The sequence below is a fragment of the Anas platyrhynchos genome, chromosome 15 (genome assembly GCF_047663525.1).
Source record: "Anas platyrhynchos isolate ZD024472 breed Pekin duck chromosome 15, IASCAAS_PekinDuck_T2T, whole genome shotgun sequence".
In the NCBI taxonomy this organism is placed as follows: Eukaryota; Metazoa; Chordata; class Aves; order Anseriformes; family Anatidae; genus Anas; species Anas platyrhynchos.
In genome coordinates this window covers 10,508,923-10,526,228 of record NC_092601.1, presented here as the reverse complement: position 1 = coordinate 10,526,228, position 17,306 = coordinate 10,508,923, and the positions used below count along the sequence as shown (strand labels likewise).

The 17,306-nt window shown below is 37.4% G+C and overlaps 1 protein-coding gene and 1 long non-coding RNA gene across 6 annotated transcripts in view; one reads left to right on the top strand and one right to left on the bottom strand.

Annotated features, from left to right (window-relative positions):
• MYH11 (myosin heavy chain 11) overlaps positions 1 to 17,306 on the top strand; it is a 60,185-nt gene that overhangs the window by 28,984 nt on the left and 13,895 nt on the right. For all 3 annotated transcript variants that reach the window (XM_038186721.2, XM_038186720.2, XM_038186722.2), the window contains 21 exons: positions 1,012 to 1,104; positions 2,026 to 2,089; positions 4,042 to 4,140; positions 5,114 to 5,257; positions 7,461 to 7,556; positions 7,927 to 8,045; positions 8,220 to 8,372; positions 8,828 to 9,001; positions 9,197 to 9,370; positions 9,850 to 9,964; positions 10,869 to 11,062; positions 11,230 to 11,351; positions 11,467 to 11,536; positions 11,670 to 11,830; positions 12,680 to 12,788; positions 13,699 to 13,830; positions 14,125 to 14,331; positions 14,713 to 14,850; positions 15,503 to 15,626; positions 16,061 to 16,232; positions 17,047 to 17,259. In XM_038186721.2, coding sequence (XP_038042649.1) covers positions 1,012 to 1,104; positions 2,026 to 2,089; positions 4,042 to 4,140; positions 5,114 to 5,257; positions 7,461 to 7,556; positions 7,927 to 8,045; positions 8,220 to 8,372; positions 8,828 to 9,001; positions 9,197 to 9,370; positions 9,850 to 9,964; positions 10,869 to 11,062; positions 11,230 to 11,351; positions 11,467 to 11,536; positions 11,670 to 11,830; positions 12,680 to 12,788; positions 13,699 to 13,830; positions 14,125 to 14,331; positions 14,713 to 14,850; positions 15,503 to 15,626; positions 16,061 to 16,232; positions 17,047 to 17,259 — 2,873 coding nt within the window. The remainder of the gene's footprint in view (positions 1 to 1,011; positions 1,105 to 2,025; positions 2,090 to 4,041; positions 4,141 to 5,113; positions 5,258 to 7,460; positions 7,557 to 7,926; positions 8,046 to 8,219; positions 8,373 to 8,827; positions 9,002 to 9,196; positions 9,371 to 9,849; positions 9,965 to 10,868; positions 11,063 to 11,229; positions 11,352 to 11,466; positions 11,537 to 11,669; positions 11,831 to 12,679; positions 12,789 to 13,698; positions 13,831 to 14,124; positions 14,332 to 14,712; positions 14,851 to 15,502; positions 15,627 to 16,060; positions 16,233 to 17,046; positions 17,260 to 17,306) is intronic.
• Positions 65 to 10,874, bottom strand: LOC139998717 (uncharacterized). 3 transcript variants are annotated; one of them, XR_011803485.1, is made up of 5 exons: positions 10,309 to 10,874; positions 5,841 to 5,942; positions 2,352 to 2,525; positions 1,985 to 2,122; positions 65 to 261 (listed from the first exon to the last, which is right to left on the bottom strand). It is a non-coding gene; the product is annotated as an uncharacterized lncRNA (long non-coding RNA). The 3 variants fall into 3 exon arrangements; XR_011803486.1 differs by lacking the exon at positions 5,841 to 5,942; XR_011803484.1 differs by lacking the exon at positions 10,309 to 10,874 and having other exon boundaries at positions 5,841 to 6,149.

Below are 17,306 nucleotides of genomic sequence, written 5' to 3'. Positions count from 1 at the left end.
ATTTAGAAGGTTACCAGTTTTGCACACTGACTGGGAAAGAGCTGTCATTTTCCAAATTATTGCCTCTATATTCAACCTAAACATTGATTTATTTTTTTTTTTCATTAGAATGATTTAAATGCTATCATATTACCTATCAAGGAATTTTTCCGGATGTTATTTAGCTTGAGTTATTTAAAATGAGGTAATCTTACTGCAGAGTAGTACTCAAACAGGATGACAAGAAGCAAACGTGTAAGTGAGTAACTTCATAGTCCAGACCTGAATGAAAAATTAAAAAAATAAAGTCTTCATAAGCAAAGTATTTTTTCAACTTCACTGGTTTGTTTAGAAATAGGAGTATTAAATGCATGCTCATTTCATTGCATGATTTGTTTCATTAGCAATTACCAAGCACAATTAACAACATAATACAAGTTTTGTGTGTTTGCATGAGAATTCATTATCCTAGTTTGAAATAAATCAGTGCATTTCCATATTTAACCTAAATAGCCTTGCATGGATCATTATTAATAGACTTGGTGAAATCTGCTTTGTAGCTTTGTGCCGCATTATATTAAAATGATTCTCGGCAAGTTATTCTAATTATGTTGTCATTTGCTAGCAAAGGATCTCAATAAACTAACTTGAAGAAGATATGCTAGAGGTTACTTTAAGAATATCCCTTTAAAAAATGACATTGAACTGAAAAAAAATATACATATATTTGACACTGAATGACCCTTTTTTTAAAGAAAGGCCTGTCATGATGCTAAACAGATTAATAGACTTTGATCTGTCAGAGGCAACAGGACTGGAAATGGGTCATGTATACAGGACAGCAATCAACTGCACAAATATATAAACACAAAGATTAACAGAGAATGAAAACAAATCCACATGAAGTGGAGTATTCAGCAAAAATTTAGAGACTTAAATTATCTTTCTCCACATTTTTCTCCAGTGTACATGTACTGTTTTTAATTAAGTAATTATGAAGTTTAGGGTTAACTGAGTCTGAATGAATTTTAGGGTGAGCTGGAAAAACAGCTTCTACAGGCAAACCCTATTCTTGAAGCTTTTGGAAATGCCAAAACCGTGAAGAATGACAACTCCTCCAGATTCGTAAGTAGGAGAAATCCAGTTGGGTCTATGTTGTGGGGAGCTACAGCATCTTTTAAAACAGAATGGACAAACAGTGGCCCTCTTGTCATCAATGTTTCTGTCTAAAGAGCTTCTCCAAACTAATCCCTAACAAACACTGTTTAGAATTCCTCTCTGAAATAGGAATTTGGCCTTATACAAGACTAAAAATCAAGCTCAGACTTGACGGTGCCATTGTACTTTCACAATTTAGTGGTCTATGAGTGGGCCATGCAGAGTCAACTCCTGCTCCAAGACATATCCTCCTCCAGAAATCTGTAAATGAAACCTGTACCTTGTTTTCCTTTGCACCACTGTTGAGCATGCATCTTTTTGGAAGGTGTGACTGTCATTGAACAAGAGTTAATGTCTTAAATGAAAGACTACAAGGGAAAACAAGAAAGCAGTCATACAGATTGAAGTTGGAATAATAGTAGCTGGGGACTGTCACTATTTGATGTCTCTTTTAGCTGGGCGTGTTGGCAGATGCCTGTTTTCCCTTCAGGCATTCTGCTCCTACTGCTGCTGATTCCCTGCAGAGGCTGGGGATCCCTCAGCAGAGGGAGTTAGACAGACCTAATGCTATTCCCTAATTGCCCTTATGGAAATCAAAGTATAAAATAGACACTGACATAGTCAGCTTCCACAGCCTGTTCCACTAGGGAGAATTTCATTCCCTCTAAGTACATGAACAAAACGTGGGAGCAAATCTCCACAGTGAGATTGTCTGAGAAGGTCACTTCATTTCAGTCTTTTCCATAGGTTGTCCTAGTAGGTGGGAATCGAGCATGTTATTCTTAAGAAGATAATATATATGTACCACTAAACAGGCTAAATGCTACTGTTGTAAAATCCAACATACCTGAAAAAACAGCCCAACCTAGGTCTTCTTTTCCTTCACAGGGCAAATTCATCCGCATCAACTTTGATGTGACAGGCTACATTGTCGGAGCAAACATAGAGACTTGTATCCTTTTCCATGAGCTGCACTGAAAGCTAACTAGGGTTAGCAGAAGAAAGAAAGATAAACAAGCTCCATTGCATGTCTAAGAAAGGCAAATATCATCGAGGCTGTTATAAACAAAGATGGAGGGAAGTGGCTCCATTTACACTGATACTAGCTTCTCAGTTTGTCTTACTCTCATGTTTACATTTTCAGGTCTGTTTTCTCAGCTATAGGAAAGTATGCTATTCCCCATATACAGCTTCAGAAAATGGAGGCAACATACCTGCGTAAAGCAATGGGAGGGGACTTAAGAGCAGATTTTCAGTAACACAACAGGGCAAGAAGATTGATTTGTGGTTGAGGTTGCATGTGATCTTGAGAGCTATGCAGTCTTTTTGTTTCACATTGGTGCGATCCTACATGGGTCTCTCTGGTTCCCTGTCATCTGGGCTTCCAGCTGTATAAAAAGATTTGAAACTTTCCTGTTTCTCAGCAGTGCTGTTAGACTTTGAAAAAACACTGAATGCTTGGCATTATCACTACAGCATACCCAGGATGTCCTGGAATGTATCCCAGTTCTCAAGTTCAGGTTTAGCACTCTGGCAAAGGAAAGGTTAGGTATGTTGTGCTGGGATAGATGGATTCCAAGAAAAAGCATTGAGAATAACCTGCTAAGGGAGAATTCCATGTGATACCTGGTAAAACAGCTTTACAGTCTACATGTATGTCTGGAGGATTGAAAGATCACCTTAATAAAAGTAATATACCTTTATCTTCCATCCCTCTAGGGCCTTCATAATAATAAAGACAAAAGAAACAGAAAAAGCCAAAGAACCTTTGGATGCCCTACAGTTCTTCTTCCTTTGTCAAGCTAAGGGAGAGTTTACCCTGAATCTGCTTCAATCTTTACAGATTTTGTTAAATCACCATAGTAATAAATTACTTTTCCGGGAACTCGCACTACTTTAGTGAAACAAATAATTTGCTGGTGCTGATGCCCCAGATAGCATCAAGAACTTGATATTTTCAGAGCACTTGTCTTCTCTGGGTACTAAATACTGTCCTGCTGTTTCAAATGATGCACTCAGAGCAGTGTTCTACATGTCAATAACTTTGGTGATTTTATTTTTTCAGGACCATAGTAAAAACATTTCAGATAAATTCAACTTAGCCTGACTTTGCTTGCCAAGAACTGTTGCCTCTTTCCTTGGTTATGTTTATGAGATAGCATGTTTTAATGAATGGGTATGTAGCTAGATTCCTCAGTGCTGCATTGCTCATCTTTGCATAGAGGAGCTGCTTGCTGCAAAAAATTAAGATAAAGAAAATTGCAGTTATAAGGAAGTACCCTATCTCTTAGGTGGCACAGCAAACAGTTCATCTTTCTGCTCTTATTTTGACAAGTGATCTTCAGAAAAAAAAGGGGTTTTAATTTTTCCAGTCTTAACTGAAGTTTTATCTACAGCAATATACCATTTAAAGAACGAATCATTGATTGATGTCAAAATACGCTATCGTCAACTTCATTTTTAATATTTTAGATAGTCATAAAAATGGACAATAAATAAAGTTTACTTTCTTTGCTTTGATACCTACAACAATGGCCCCAAGAACTTTTTTCTAGCAGCCCTACCTTATAGTGATTCATATTTGTACTTCATTCTAAAAGTGATGTGAATGGTTCTATCAATACCATTTTTATATGTTTAATTTCAAAATGCATTTATGACAATTGTAGTGCTTACAATCATGATTACCAGCATTTACTGTACAACAAGAGGTGGGAAATTGATTTACTCCTTGTGGTGTGAATTATACCAATATTAGTGCCACAGAATTAGGCTCAAATTCATGTTAGACAAGCTCGTGGCAAATATTTCAACAATGCTATTGATGGTTCTAAGGCTGATGACACAATTAAGGAAGGACTGGAATATGTTATTGATTTTTTTTTTAACATACTTGACAAACAGATTTGCTTGAAAAATCCCGTGCTATTCGTCAGGCTAAAGATGAGCGAACATTTCATATCTTTTACTATTTGATTGCTGGAGCTTCTGAACAAATGAGAAGTAAGTTACTTGATAACAATTCTTACATCTCATTAAACCACCTAAAAAAAAGGCTTACTTAAGTAATCTATCTTAATTTCTTTAATCAAATGTCATTCAGTACTTTTGATAAACAGCCATAGAAATAATTCTCTCAAGTAAACTGTAAAAAAGCTTCAGTTGGTGGATATCTGTTTGAGTCAGGTAGTTTGCAGTTTATAAGATGTTTCAACTTACAGAAAATGAAAACTCACTGAAAGCCAATCCTGAATGTTATCAAAATGAACAAGGAAGAGCTGTTCATTATTTTTTTACACAAAAGAAATTGGGGTTCCCAGTAAAATTATTGGCTAGCAGTTTTACAGTCGATTAAGACAATGTCTTTCTCACAGCACATGATTTTAAAAAAGGGGATTCAATGTAATGTGTTGGAACACCGTGGTTTAAATACAACATCTTTCCCTCCATTACTGGTTGCCAAATTATGCATAAAGCAATGGATAATTTTGTATTTTCCCTGGTATTTACGCTCCTTACCTAAGAATCTGTTGCTGGCCACATTATGGGCTGAAAACACTTTTGGTTTGCCCCCCTGTGCTTGTAACCTGGTTCCATTCTTATTATTAGCTGGTATGAATCTCCAGGTCTAGAAGACAAAGTGAGGTGAAGTTCTGACCAGGTTACACACAGAATTAAATTAAAAATTTATGGGAAGAATTGCTCTGATTTTTTGCATGGGGTGCAAAATTCCACTGAGGGACAGAGACATTCCCTCACTACTAATAAAAATTTGAAACTTAAAGCAATCAAACTTGCTAAATGATGTGTTATTTTGAAAATATTTGTCCACCATAAAATCCTAAGATACTCATACAAGCAGAATCTTCCTTTGGCGAAAACATCATTTTTTTTGTTGTTGTTCTTTGGGAGAACCCATGAACTAACAGCATTCAGCTGACATACTTAATTCATGCTTTTCTTCTTTGTCTTTTAGATGATCTGTTGCTGGAAGGCTTCAACAACTATACCTTTCTCTCTAATGGTCACGTGCCTATTCCTGCTCAACAAGATGATGAAATGTTCCAGGAGACCTTGGAAGCCATGAAAATTATGGGCTTTACTGAGGAGGAACAGACAGGTGAGAACTGTTAGCAAGATTGCATTGAAGGTATACATTTGTAAGTGACACAATATACAGATGCAAATTCACACCAGTCAATTTTGTCTAGAGTAACCACCTCGCAAAATATGCACATAAAGTAAGGTTTGTGATCTTGCACGAAACACAAAGTGGAGGATTCTAAATCTACTCATGTTGTTTAACCTCTTTGCCTCTTATTTCCCCTGAGTAAAACTAGTACCAATCAACTGTTAACCTAGCTACTGTTTCTAGGAAGTCCGCTGTGAATTAGAGCACCAAGATTTTCCTCTTTCTCCCCTTCCCAGGATGTATTAGATGCATTAAACCATAGATGTCTCATGGAAAGGAAAGCCATCTCAACCATGGATCTGTTTCTTCCTCACGTGAAGCTTTAGATTGGAACTCAGTTCTGTGTGTTCAGGAGTTTGTAAACCTTTGTTTAAACAGGGTGATGCTTTGAGAAGTCTTGTATGAGGAGATATTCACAAGGAGACCTTGCAAGGAGATCTAATTATGATCTCACTGCTTTTAGGTTGTTGTTCGAAAAAAATTCTTAAAAAATATCACAACAGTGCCATACCTTTTCCCATTGCTGCAGTAGGTACTGTTAGGAACTAAAGAAACCAATAGTGAAAACCCTTTGCATACTGCCTCCTTCAGACATTTATGCTGGCAGCACTTGCTGTGAACAAAGTTAAAAAAATATTGAAGTTACCATCTGTATTGGAAAATAAGAGTATACATCATCAAAGAGTAGTTATCTCTGTGATACACAGAACAACTGGTGATGTGCAGGGCGCCTATATGTAGTAATTTAGCGGGGAATTAAAATAATTATCACAATATTTTGCTTATTCTTTTGTTTGTTTGTTTGTTTGTTTTTCTTATTCTTTTAAGCCTTATAAATTCAGCAGACCTACTTGTAGAAGGAACATGACATGCACTAACCATTCTAATGACTGTTTAACGGCATTTTTTCAGAACTTTTCAATGAGTTAAATGAAAAAGTTACAAAATATTACAAATTATTTTTGAAATACGTGGATCAAGCTCAAATAGCTCATATTCACTGTTTCGGAGAAAAGGGACATAAAAACAGACAGCAAGAACAAACAACTAAACTACCTTGACAATGTGGGCTTGCCAGAGACATCAAATATTTATCCCTCAGAGTTGCTAGGAATCTGCAGGATTTTGTCTCATGCTCATCAGCCTGAATGACCCATGGTTGCAGTTGCTATGCCCCAAGTGACACCTGGTGGCAGAAACATTGTCATCCCATCTCTTGAGCCTTGGACCAGCTGCTGCAGCAGGAGCTGGTCTCCATCATCTCTCAGCCCTGCATCAGTGACTAAGGGTACCAAGAAAAAAACGTCTTGCCTTTCAGGACAGCCATGATAATCCCATTCCTTGTAAATTCAGATGATAGTACTGATGAAGCCTGGTTCATTCTCCAGCCAGGGCATGTGCATTGACAGCAGTATTTTCCAAAATATCAAAACGAGTATTACTGACTGAACCCCTTTCATGCTTTAAAATATAAGCCCATTAGGGCAGTATTATTCTCCTGTGTAAGTCTATCAAATGAACAAATTGATTAGATTAATATGGTCTCATCTATAACATAGCAGTAGATTTTACTACCTGAAGTAAGGCAGCATCACGCTTATACACATTTTAGTAAGCAAACATCAACTAGTTTTTTGTACTCCAGCGCTAATCCTGCAAAGACTTGTATGCATTTAGCTTTAGTTACATGAGTGAAAAACCACGTAAATAACTTGAACTTCACAAGTGCTGCACATTTTTGAAGCTGTTGGCAATTCATAGATATGTTTGATTTTAAAGACAGAGATATAGATTCTCCAGTGACCAAGTGGGAAAGATGTTACAGGCCACTCTAAGTAGAAGATGAATTCCTGACACCTGGGGGTCTGCCTGGAGAACCAGCACAGCTTAACTTTGAGGGGCTGGTGTTCCCAGACTGTCCTGTTTACTCCACTGCATGAATTATCTGAGTGGCTCCTCAGTCAGCTCTCAAACTCCTGAAGTTTATAGAAGTCTTTTAAAGCAAACCTACATCTTTCCATAGAGATATAGACTACCACAGGAAATACAATGAACTTTTGTTATTGCAGAGAATAGAGCTTTCAAAATGCGTCATTCCATTCCTCATTTATTTTATCTGCTTATCTTACAGCTATATTGAGAGTTGTTTCATCTGTCCTACAGCTGGGTAATATTGTCTTCAAGAAGGAGAGAAACACTGATCAAGCTTCTATGCCTGACAATACCGGTATGATTTGTCATTTTAAAAATTGAGTAAAAATTAAAAAAAAAAAAAAAATAGCAGCTGAGTAAGCACTCTATCTGTATCTTTAATTTAATTGTAATTGCCTATATGCTTCACAGGTCTTTAAAGATATATTATGCCTGTGATTCATTCCATTATCACTAACTTTTCTGGTAACCCTGAATCCACAAACTGACAAACAGTGAATTTCTTGCTTGCATCATGAATAATATTTTTACTCTTGTGTGTACAACAGAGGAGCTTTTAAGGAAGATAAATTGCTTTGTATACTTGTTGGACTGCTTGTATTCACACTTACTGACCCACTAAGAGAAAGTTTAATCTAAAATATAGTATCACTCTTTTATTCTAGCTGCGCAAAAAGTGTGTCACCTGATGGGAATTAATGTGACAGATTTCACAAGATCTATTCTAACCCCAAGAATCAAAGTAGGACGAGATGTTGTTCAGAAAGCTCAGACCAAAGAGCAGGTATCTACTTGCAGTCTTCTCAGCAATCTTTAAGATATTTTTCCTTTCTTCTTTTCTTTCTTACATCTTGTCTAAAGGGAAATGTCTGCTTCTTGTCTCCCTATTCATTATTCTTACTTAAATTAGCTGTTAATTGCATTTCATCTTTTATTTACACTTTGTTCTTTTTTTCAGGCTGACTTTGCCATAGAGGCTTTGGCCAAGGCAAAATTCGAACGTCTTTTCCGTTGGATTCTAACGCGTGTAAACAAAGCTCTTGATAAAACAAAAAGACAAGGTGCTTCTTTCTTGGGCATTCTTGATATTGCTGGATTTGAGATTTTTGAGGTATGTGCTGTGAGATACAAGTTGGTTCAACTCCTTATCATCACGCTGCAGTTTGGAATGCAAGATGACAAAAAAAATAAATTCAGAGCCACAAAAACAATATGTTTCTTTCAAGCTGGCTAGCTGCCCATGGCCAAGACAATCCTCACAACTACTCCACTTGGAAAGGTGCAGGGCTGGCAGCATTATCCTGCTGGGTGACTGTGGGACTCCCTGTTTAGAACCAAAGTCTGGTATTCGTGGTTTATTAAACAGGTTCAATGCTGAGATTGACCACTTGTGAACTTACTGTAAATTTTTGAGACCTTAAATTAGAAAAATACAGATTCCTTGGTTTTAATTTCAGTAATCTTTAAAAAGAAATAGAAGGTAGAAAATTTCATCTTGTCATGTAAGTTCCCTCTTGCAGGTGTCTCTCTAACACTAGGAATTCAATTATTTTGTCTTCCTCACAGATCAATTCCTTTGAGCAGCTGTGCATCAATTACACTAATGAAAAACTTCAGCAGCTTTTCAACCACACTATGTTTATATTGGAGCAAGAGGAATATCAGCGTGAGGGCATCGAATGGAATTTCATTGACTTTGGCCTTGACCTGCAACCTTGCATTGAGCTAATTGAAAGACCAGTAAGATTATATCTCTATAGATGGGACACTATGTAGGTTTCTTTGGGGTATTATCTGTCAGTACAATATGACAGCCATTTAAGATATTTCAGATTCTTGATGCCTGGCAGGATTAGTTACAAAATAAAAAGAAGGTGGTGTTCTTTCTTTGTCTCTAGCTGTGATGATACTGATTTGGTGTTGCTCACTTTGCAGACCAATCCTCCAGGTGTCCTGGCTCTGCTGGATGAAGAGTGCTGGTTCCCCAAAGCTACTGACACATCCTTTGTGGAAAAACTCATTACAGAGCAAGGCAACCATCCCAAATTCCAGAAGCCCAAGCAACTCAAGGATAAAACAGAGTTCTGTATAATGCACTATGCAGGAAAGGTACTGGAGAGATTGAGCTATTTTGAATTATAGAACTTTGATACAGTGATGCTCAAACAGTAAAAACAGTCCAGTTCCCCTATTGATAAGGCAGAGCTTTAATAATATAATGTATGCATTAAGAGCTTTAATTACAACACATGTGGAGTAGAATTTGCAAAACATTCATGTTTCTGCTAAGATCACATGGAAACAAAAATAACCAGTACTGGGGTTTTTGAAAATCCTATTACTTTGGATTCCTTTCTAGCAAGTAGATTTTTAAAGGCAGGGCAGGTCCCCTGCCATGGGTATGTCTGCAAAAAAAAGCCCTTTAGATCTAAGTACATGCAAGAATAAATATTCAATTCAGCTCTTAACTATAAGCGTGCTTTTCACATTTTATTATTTTGTGTCAGTCATTTTATTGTTTTGTGTTCTTGGCCACGCCAGATTTCTGTATCAAAAACAGATTTTTGACCTGGCATTGTTTCCTGCAGGTTACGTACAATGCAACTGCCTGGCTAACAAAGAACATGGATCCACTAAACGACAACGTGACTTCTCTGCTAAACCAGTCTTCAGACAAATTTGTGGCAGACCTTTGGAAAGATGGTATGAATTGCAACTCTAAATCCGTAATGTGGTTTAAAGGGAGAAAACTCTACCAGAACTATTCTGACAGCTATCCCTTACAAGCAGGAAACAAGTTTGAAACTAAGAATAGAAGAGATTGAACTAAGAAGCAAGAATAGCCTTTTTTTTAAAGAAATATTTATGGAAAACATCACTAGATAGATTTAAGCACAACTAAAATAATTTTCTTACCTATTATTATTCAGCAATATACTAGAAAACATTTATTATGCTGTTATCATGTTGCTGAATATGTCATGCCAGACAGCTGACTTAATACAGGTTATTGCTGCTTATTATTAATGACTGTGAGCAGTCCTTACCTTTGACACTCCTTTCACAAAAGTCCCGCAGCAGTTCTCTTCAGCAATGTATAATCTCAGATTCCACCAGAAGAATGTCTGTGTACATATGAAACATTTATTTTTTAAAAAATTTCTGTGGATCTGTAAGACATATATACTACACTATACATATGTAACATCTGCAAATAAGCATGCATGCAAACTCCAGGAAGGTGGTTTGAAACTATCAAGCTAGGCTCACTAATGTTTTTTTCTGGTTGGTAGGACACAAACCTACCAATGGGGATATTTTGCAGAACTGCCCTTTGTAGAGCAAACATAAAACAAAACACAAAATCTGTGTATTCCATTTTCCCATTCTGTCACTAGTTTACGAAGCTCCTCATTTCAAGTTTGACAGAAGTGGACTATTTACCTAGAAGGATCTTCTAGTGCTTTTGTTAGGATGCTTCTATTGCATCAAAAATATTTTGGTCCTCTTCTGCAAGTTGTATTTTAGCAATGGCAGTGACAGCTGTAATGCGTGGTAAGGATAGTTTATATAAACAATCCTGTTCACACTTTCTTTTATATTGCAGTGGACCGTATAGTTGGGCTGGACCAGATGGCCAAGATGACTGAAAGTTCACTGCCTAGTGCTTCAAAAACCAAGAAAGGCATGTTCCGTACTGTGGGCCAACTCTATAAGGAGCAGCTGACCAAACTGATGACCACCTTAAGGAATACCAATCCCAACTTTGTTCGCTGTATCATTCCAAATCATGAAAAAAGGGTAAATTTCAAATGCTCAGTTTTCAGAACCCTGGCACATTATGCATGCTGAGGTGCTCACTTTGTCAGCACATTACAGAAATGAATGATATCTTCAAACTTAGACATTTGAAGTAACATCTTTGTATATTTCCACTGTGCTAAGAATACTTCTCATTCCTTTTTCAGGCTGGCAAACTTGATGCCCATTTAGTGCTGGAGCAGTTGCGCTGTAATGGTGTCTTGGAAGGTATTCGTATCTGCCGACAGGGATTCCCCAACAGGATCGTCTTCCAGGAGTTCCGTCAGCGGTAGGAATCCCTTGTTCAGTCCTAACTCAGTGTTTAAAAGTGCTGTAATACACGTTCGTCTATACAAAATAATCTGATGTTTTTCCACCTCCTTAACATCTGTGTCTTTTGGCAGATACGAAATTCTTGCTGCAAATGCTATTCCTAAAGGATTCATGGACGGGAAGCAGGCATGCATACTGATGGTGAGGAAAGCATCTTTAATCCTATTGATAATCAGGTCTATACCTCTTATATAAAAGCTGCTGCAAATTAACAGAAATAAGTAATTTTAAATACTCAGCACCGGAATTAACAAATATCCCTGTTTTTCTCCAGATCAAAGCACTGGAACTTGATCCCAACTTGTACAGAATTGGGCAGAGTAAGATCTTCTTCAGAACTGGTGTTCTGGCTCACCTGGAAGAAGAGAGAGACCTGAAGATCACAGATGTCATTATTGCCTTCCAGGCTCAGTGCCGAGGCTACCTGGCAAGAAAGTAAGAATACGTACTAACAGAAAGAATATCTTTGGCAGTGGGGTATCTACAGTAGCCTTTTGTTCTTTGTATAAAAAGCTGAAGATATCAAGATTGTTACCTATTAATTGTATTGCATTAGAATTCAACTTGTGTCTAATACTGACCTAAAAGGACTCACTTCCTGCCCAGAAGAGGCTCACTAGTATAATTACTATGGGAGCAATTATATTGTGAGGCTTCTTAAGCCTTCTGTACAGCAAACCCTCTGAAGCAATGACCCATTTTTTAAACATGTTTGTACTAACAGGACAAGGTACATCCTCACCCATGCCTGGAGTCACACACACTATTACAGTACAAATAGCAGCACCACTGGCACTTCTAAAACATAAAATAATTTCTTACACAGTGTGGGAATGAAACACTGGAGTCATCTAGCACGATCTCAGTTAATGTGCATCACTAAACTATTAACAGCAATGCCCTTTTCCTTGCATACTACCAAGGGTTTCAAATTGATGAGCAAACAAATTTAAACATAATAGGTTTCAATAATAATAATCAATGTCTGTTCTGAGTGCCCAAGTACTCTGAATATATCCAGAATTATACAATTACTTTCTGTTTCATTCCTATCTACTGTGCACAAACAGTCAAATAAAAGAAGACTAAATAAAACACTGGAAGTCTAAACAGAGGTATTACCTTATCTCAAGAAAGCACAGGCACTGTTTAAGTGATAGAAGAATTATTGCAGAATCCTCAAATCAGCAGACCCTCAAGTTACAGTTTCTACACTCAACGTTTGTATCTTACAGACACTGCTTTCTCAGACTGAACCAATTTGTTTTGTGTTTTTAATCACAGAGCCTTTGCCAAGAGACAGCAACAGCTGACTGCAATGAAAGTTATCCAAAGAAACTGTGCTGCTTATCTAAAGCTGAGGAACTGGCAATGGTGGAGACTGTTCACTAAAGTAAGTGACTACTGTCAGTGAATCTCTCCCTCAGCTTTCCAAAAGAAACAGACTGCACAAGACACCAACTCCAACTTGTGTCATGTCAGGCACCCTTTCTGCTCCAGTTCAACACAGCTGACTGCAAGAGCTTCATTAGCTTTGCAAAATTTTGGATTAAGAGATACACTGGATATTCATATAATGCCATTAACATTAAAGTTAGTTTTAGCTTGAGATGAAAACAAACTAATTAAGCAGAGATTCATATAAGATTTTGCATGTGTTCTTTTTTAATTGCCAAAAAGGAAATATTTTCACATTGGTGGTTAATGAGAAGAGAGCATAAAACAGAATCTCATGAACATGCAGTTATGCATCTAGTGATAGAGTAGCTTAGGAACTCCCTAACTGGGATATTAAACATCTTTTTGCTAGGCAGTCAAGCAAATTAAGTCTATTTTCCTACTAAAGAGGCTTTTTTTTGTGTGTTGTTTTGTTTTACTTTTCCAAAAATGGCCTTCAGTTTGGATTCAGAAAATTGTTCCTACCTGCATTGATAGCAAGTCACTAACACACACATGCGTGTGCATGTGTGCCTTTCTGTGCAGCAGTTATAGTCCATGGGCATTCTCAACACATGAAACCAGGCTTGGAATCCTTCAAGAAGCAATACTGTTGAAGGTAGAGGTGCTCACAAGGCTTCAAGAATTAACACAAAGTCAGTTAATAACACTGCAGGGGCTTGCTGCTTTAAAGATGTTTACGCTGAGTTTGGTTAGACAGTATTTCTGTCTCAAGTAGTTCCACTACTTGAGGAACAACAGATAGTGCTGCCTTCAGTACCCGTCAGCCTGGCACCATTAAGTGCTGCATTTAGTAACATAAGCACTGGTAGGAAACATTCTTTAAAATACCTTTTTATTTCCAGGTGAAACCACTGCTGCAAGTCACCCGCCAAGAGGAAGAAATGCAGGCCAAGGATGAAGAACTGCAAAGAACTAAGGAAAGACAGCAGAAAGCAGAGGCTGAATTGAAGGAGCTAGAACAGAAACACACCCAGGTGATTTACAGCTCTGAATCTCTCTGAAATGCTAGCTACTCTCACCATTTCTAGAAGCTGTTGTAGTAAAGGTCTCTTCTTCCTTTGGAGTCACAATTGTATTCATAGCAATCAACGGTCCAGAACAAAAGCTCAGTGCAGACAAACTCCCAGTTCCTTCAGTGGAGGCCTAGTGCCTGCACAAAAAGTGCATGGTGCAGCTGCCTACCTGTATACTATGCCTATCTAGTATAAAGACACCGGGGGACAATTTGCAATCTAAAATTTACCTGCCTATCCATTTTATCTGTGTAGCTTTGTGAAGAGAAGAACCTCCTTCAGGAACAGCTTCAGGCAGAAACTGAACTCTATGCTGAAGCTGAAGAGATGAGAGTCCGTTTAGCTGCTAAGAAACAAGAGCTGGAAGAGATTCTGCATGAGATGGAGGCCAGAATTGAGGAAGAGGAGGAGCGCAGCCAACAGTTGCAAGCAGAAAAGAAAAAGATGCAGCAACAAATGCTGGTAAGAAGGTGTTAAGCAACAACTAGAGACAATAACATGCATCTCAGAGAAAAAAAGGACATAGGATCTGAGGTTTGCTGATCAAAGAGCTTGCTATGCAGCCCTCAACAGTATGTGCCTACTCTACTGAAGTAAGAACAATCAATATTTGTTCTTTCCTCCAGAATTCTTTATACATCTTCTTTCCATACCCCAATTTTAAATTTTCTCTAAAGAATTAACAAATCTTTTCTTCCAAATCACCAAGCATTACAGATTATCTATTTCTTAGTAAAACTGAAGTCTAGAACATACCCACATAGACCTATAAGCATTAGGCATTTCCTGTTATCTAAGTGGTATTTTATTTCCAGAATTCATTATTTCTTTTTCCCTACAAAGGACCTAGAAGAGCAGCTTGAAGAAGAAGAAGCTGCAAGACAGAAACTGCAGCTTGAAAAAGTAACAGCAGATGGCAAGATAAAGAAAATGGAAGATGATATTCTCATAATGGAAGATCAGAATAACAAGCTAACAAAGGTAAGTGTTGTGGGTCCATTTTCTTACTTTGTGCAAGATAAGAGAAAATCTCTTCAGCTAGAAGAACAAAAGCAATGCTTTAGGAAAACTACAGAGTTTCATGGGTGTAAATATTTACCAGATGATCAGTTCAGCCTGTAGTCAGCAAATTTCTGATGATTTTCCTGTGCTTATTTAAATAATTCAAAATTATGTAAAAATACCAGTTTTGAGGTCCATTGTGGTGACAGTATCTTCAAGCAAAATCACCACAGCAGCCAAGCACAATCAGTGGAACAGATTTTCTTGGCCTCAAGAGGTGTAAATAAGTCTCTTGGTTTTCAACCAATTTAAACCAAACTTCATGATTAGAATGAGAAGTAAACATGTATTCCAGTACATGGAGAGGGGATGCTCCTCTCAACTAGGCCCTATACTTACCAGCCTCTAGAGTGAGTATAAGATTCTAATAACAGCAGATTAGAGAGGATGGAAACTTCAGGTACCACTTCTTAGCCCCTCTATAATAGAGGAATAGTAATATATCACTACAATCTCAGGAAAAACAGCATTGAAAGACAGTATCTTGGACATTTTTCATTTGGTGTGGAGATGCTTCATAATCACCAATGGAAGACACTTCTGTTAACAAAATGATTTTATTCTTCTTAAGGAAAGAAAACTTCTTGAAGAAAGAATAAGCGATCTAACAACGAATCTTGCAGAAGAGGAAGAAAAAGCCAAAAATCTTACAAAGCTAAAAAACAAACATGAATCTATGATTTCAGAACTGGAAGGTAACATGAACAATGTTTCATGTCAGATTTTTGTCATAGTTCATATCAAACAAACAAACAGAATCTGAAGCAAACTAAAAATTCTGCATGGTGTTTTCCAACTTTCGTATGCTGAAGCCATTTTGGGAATGAGAATCACCAAAACCCCAGGGAGCATAAACCATAAATACTTATTTTTTTATAAACAGAAGAGTAGAGGACAGTAAGTTCAGAAAAAATAGCACTTCTAGAGAAAGAGAATTATTATTTTTTTTTTTTGAATGACTGGAAATAAATGATGACAGCAAGGTATTGCATGATGCTTCAGAAACACAGTGACTTGTTGTTAAATGTATGGCCTCACTGATGGCCAAAATAGTTTTGTCTGAATTTAAGATTAGGTTAAGAATTCCTTGTACTAACCAGTCCCATTAACAAAATCCTTACTTTTTCAGTGCGACTCAAGAAAGAGGAGAAGAGCAGACAAGAACTGGAGAAAACAAAGAGGAAGTTGGAAGGGGAGTCAAGCGATCTACATGAGCAAATTGCAGAGCTTCAGGCACAAATTGCTGAGCTGAAGGCACAACTAGCCAAGAAAGAGGAAGAGCTGCAGGCTGCTTTAGCCAGGTATTCACTCTTGAATCTGCACACAGGTTGAAAATGTCAGGCTGTAACACGTCTCTTCCCTCCCTAGACACCCAAATGCTGCAGCTCTGAGTGTCATCTCAGAACATTCTGTCAGCATGCTTTCCCAACTTCCAAATTCCTTTGCAACTAAAAAAAAAAAAAAGACAGTATGCTCATAAACAACCTAACATTATGTCCAGATAGCAATGAAAACTCCTCTTCCCAAAGACCTTGGCAGTGCTGCCAAGTAAAGAATGAAAAGTAACAACATAATTTATAGGCAAAAGGCAAAAATTTAAGTCTAACTTCAATCCATTCTAGTCTGTGGATTTTCTGTATAAATTTAAGAGGGAAAACACTCAACCAAAACTGAATCAGTTGATTCAGCATCTCCAGTTATCATGTCCTGATAAAACATAGCTGTCTGATCCCCTTTACATCAGTTCCCTCTCTTTCTCTGGTACTTTCTTGCACAGTTTTCAGGTAGGTTCATATAAATATAAAGCAGGGCTTTCAAAACTCACTGGCATGACTTACTGCTCACAATTACTTTGTTAAATACCACTCTAGAACTCTAGAACACCAGAACACCAAATAAAAGTATAAATATATGGTATCACATGTTATCTTAAATACAAGTAGATATAACTTCATGTAGACAAACCATGCTTCCTTCTGAACTAATAATGGTAAAACAAAATATTTCCAGTTTGTTAAAATTACACCCTGGTGATAAACTTTTAATCTCTGTATACCAATTTCCTTAAAGTGAAATCATATTTTTAATACAGAAAATGAAATATGTTCTTTTCAGGCTTGAGGATGAAACTAGTCAGAAGAACAATGCCCTCAAGAAGATCCGTGAATTGGAATCTCTCATCTCTGATCTCCAGGAAGACTTGGAGTCTGAGAAAGCTGCAAGAAACAAAGCAGAAAAACAGAAGAGAGACCTAGGTGAAGAGCTGGAGGCTCTTAAGACAGAGCTTGAAGATACTTTGGATACTACAGCCACCCAGCAAGAACTCAGGTAGGGAGACATCGCACGTGGACCAAATAAAAGCTGTCACCAAGCTC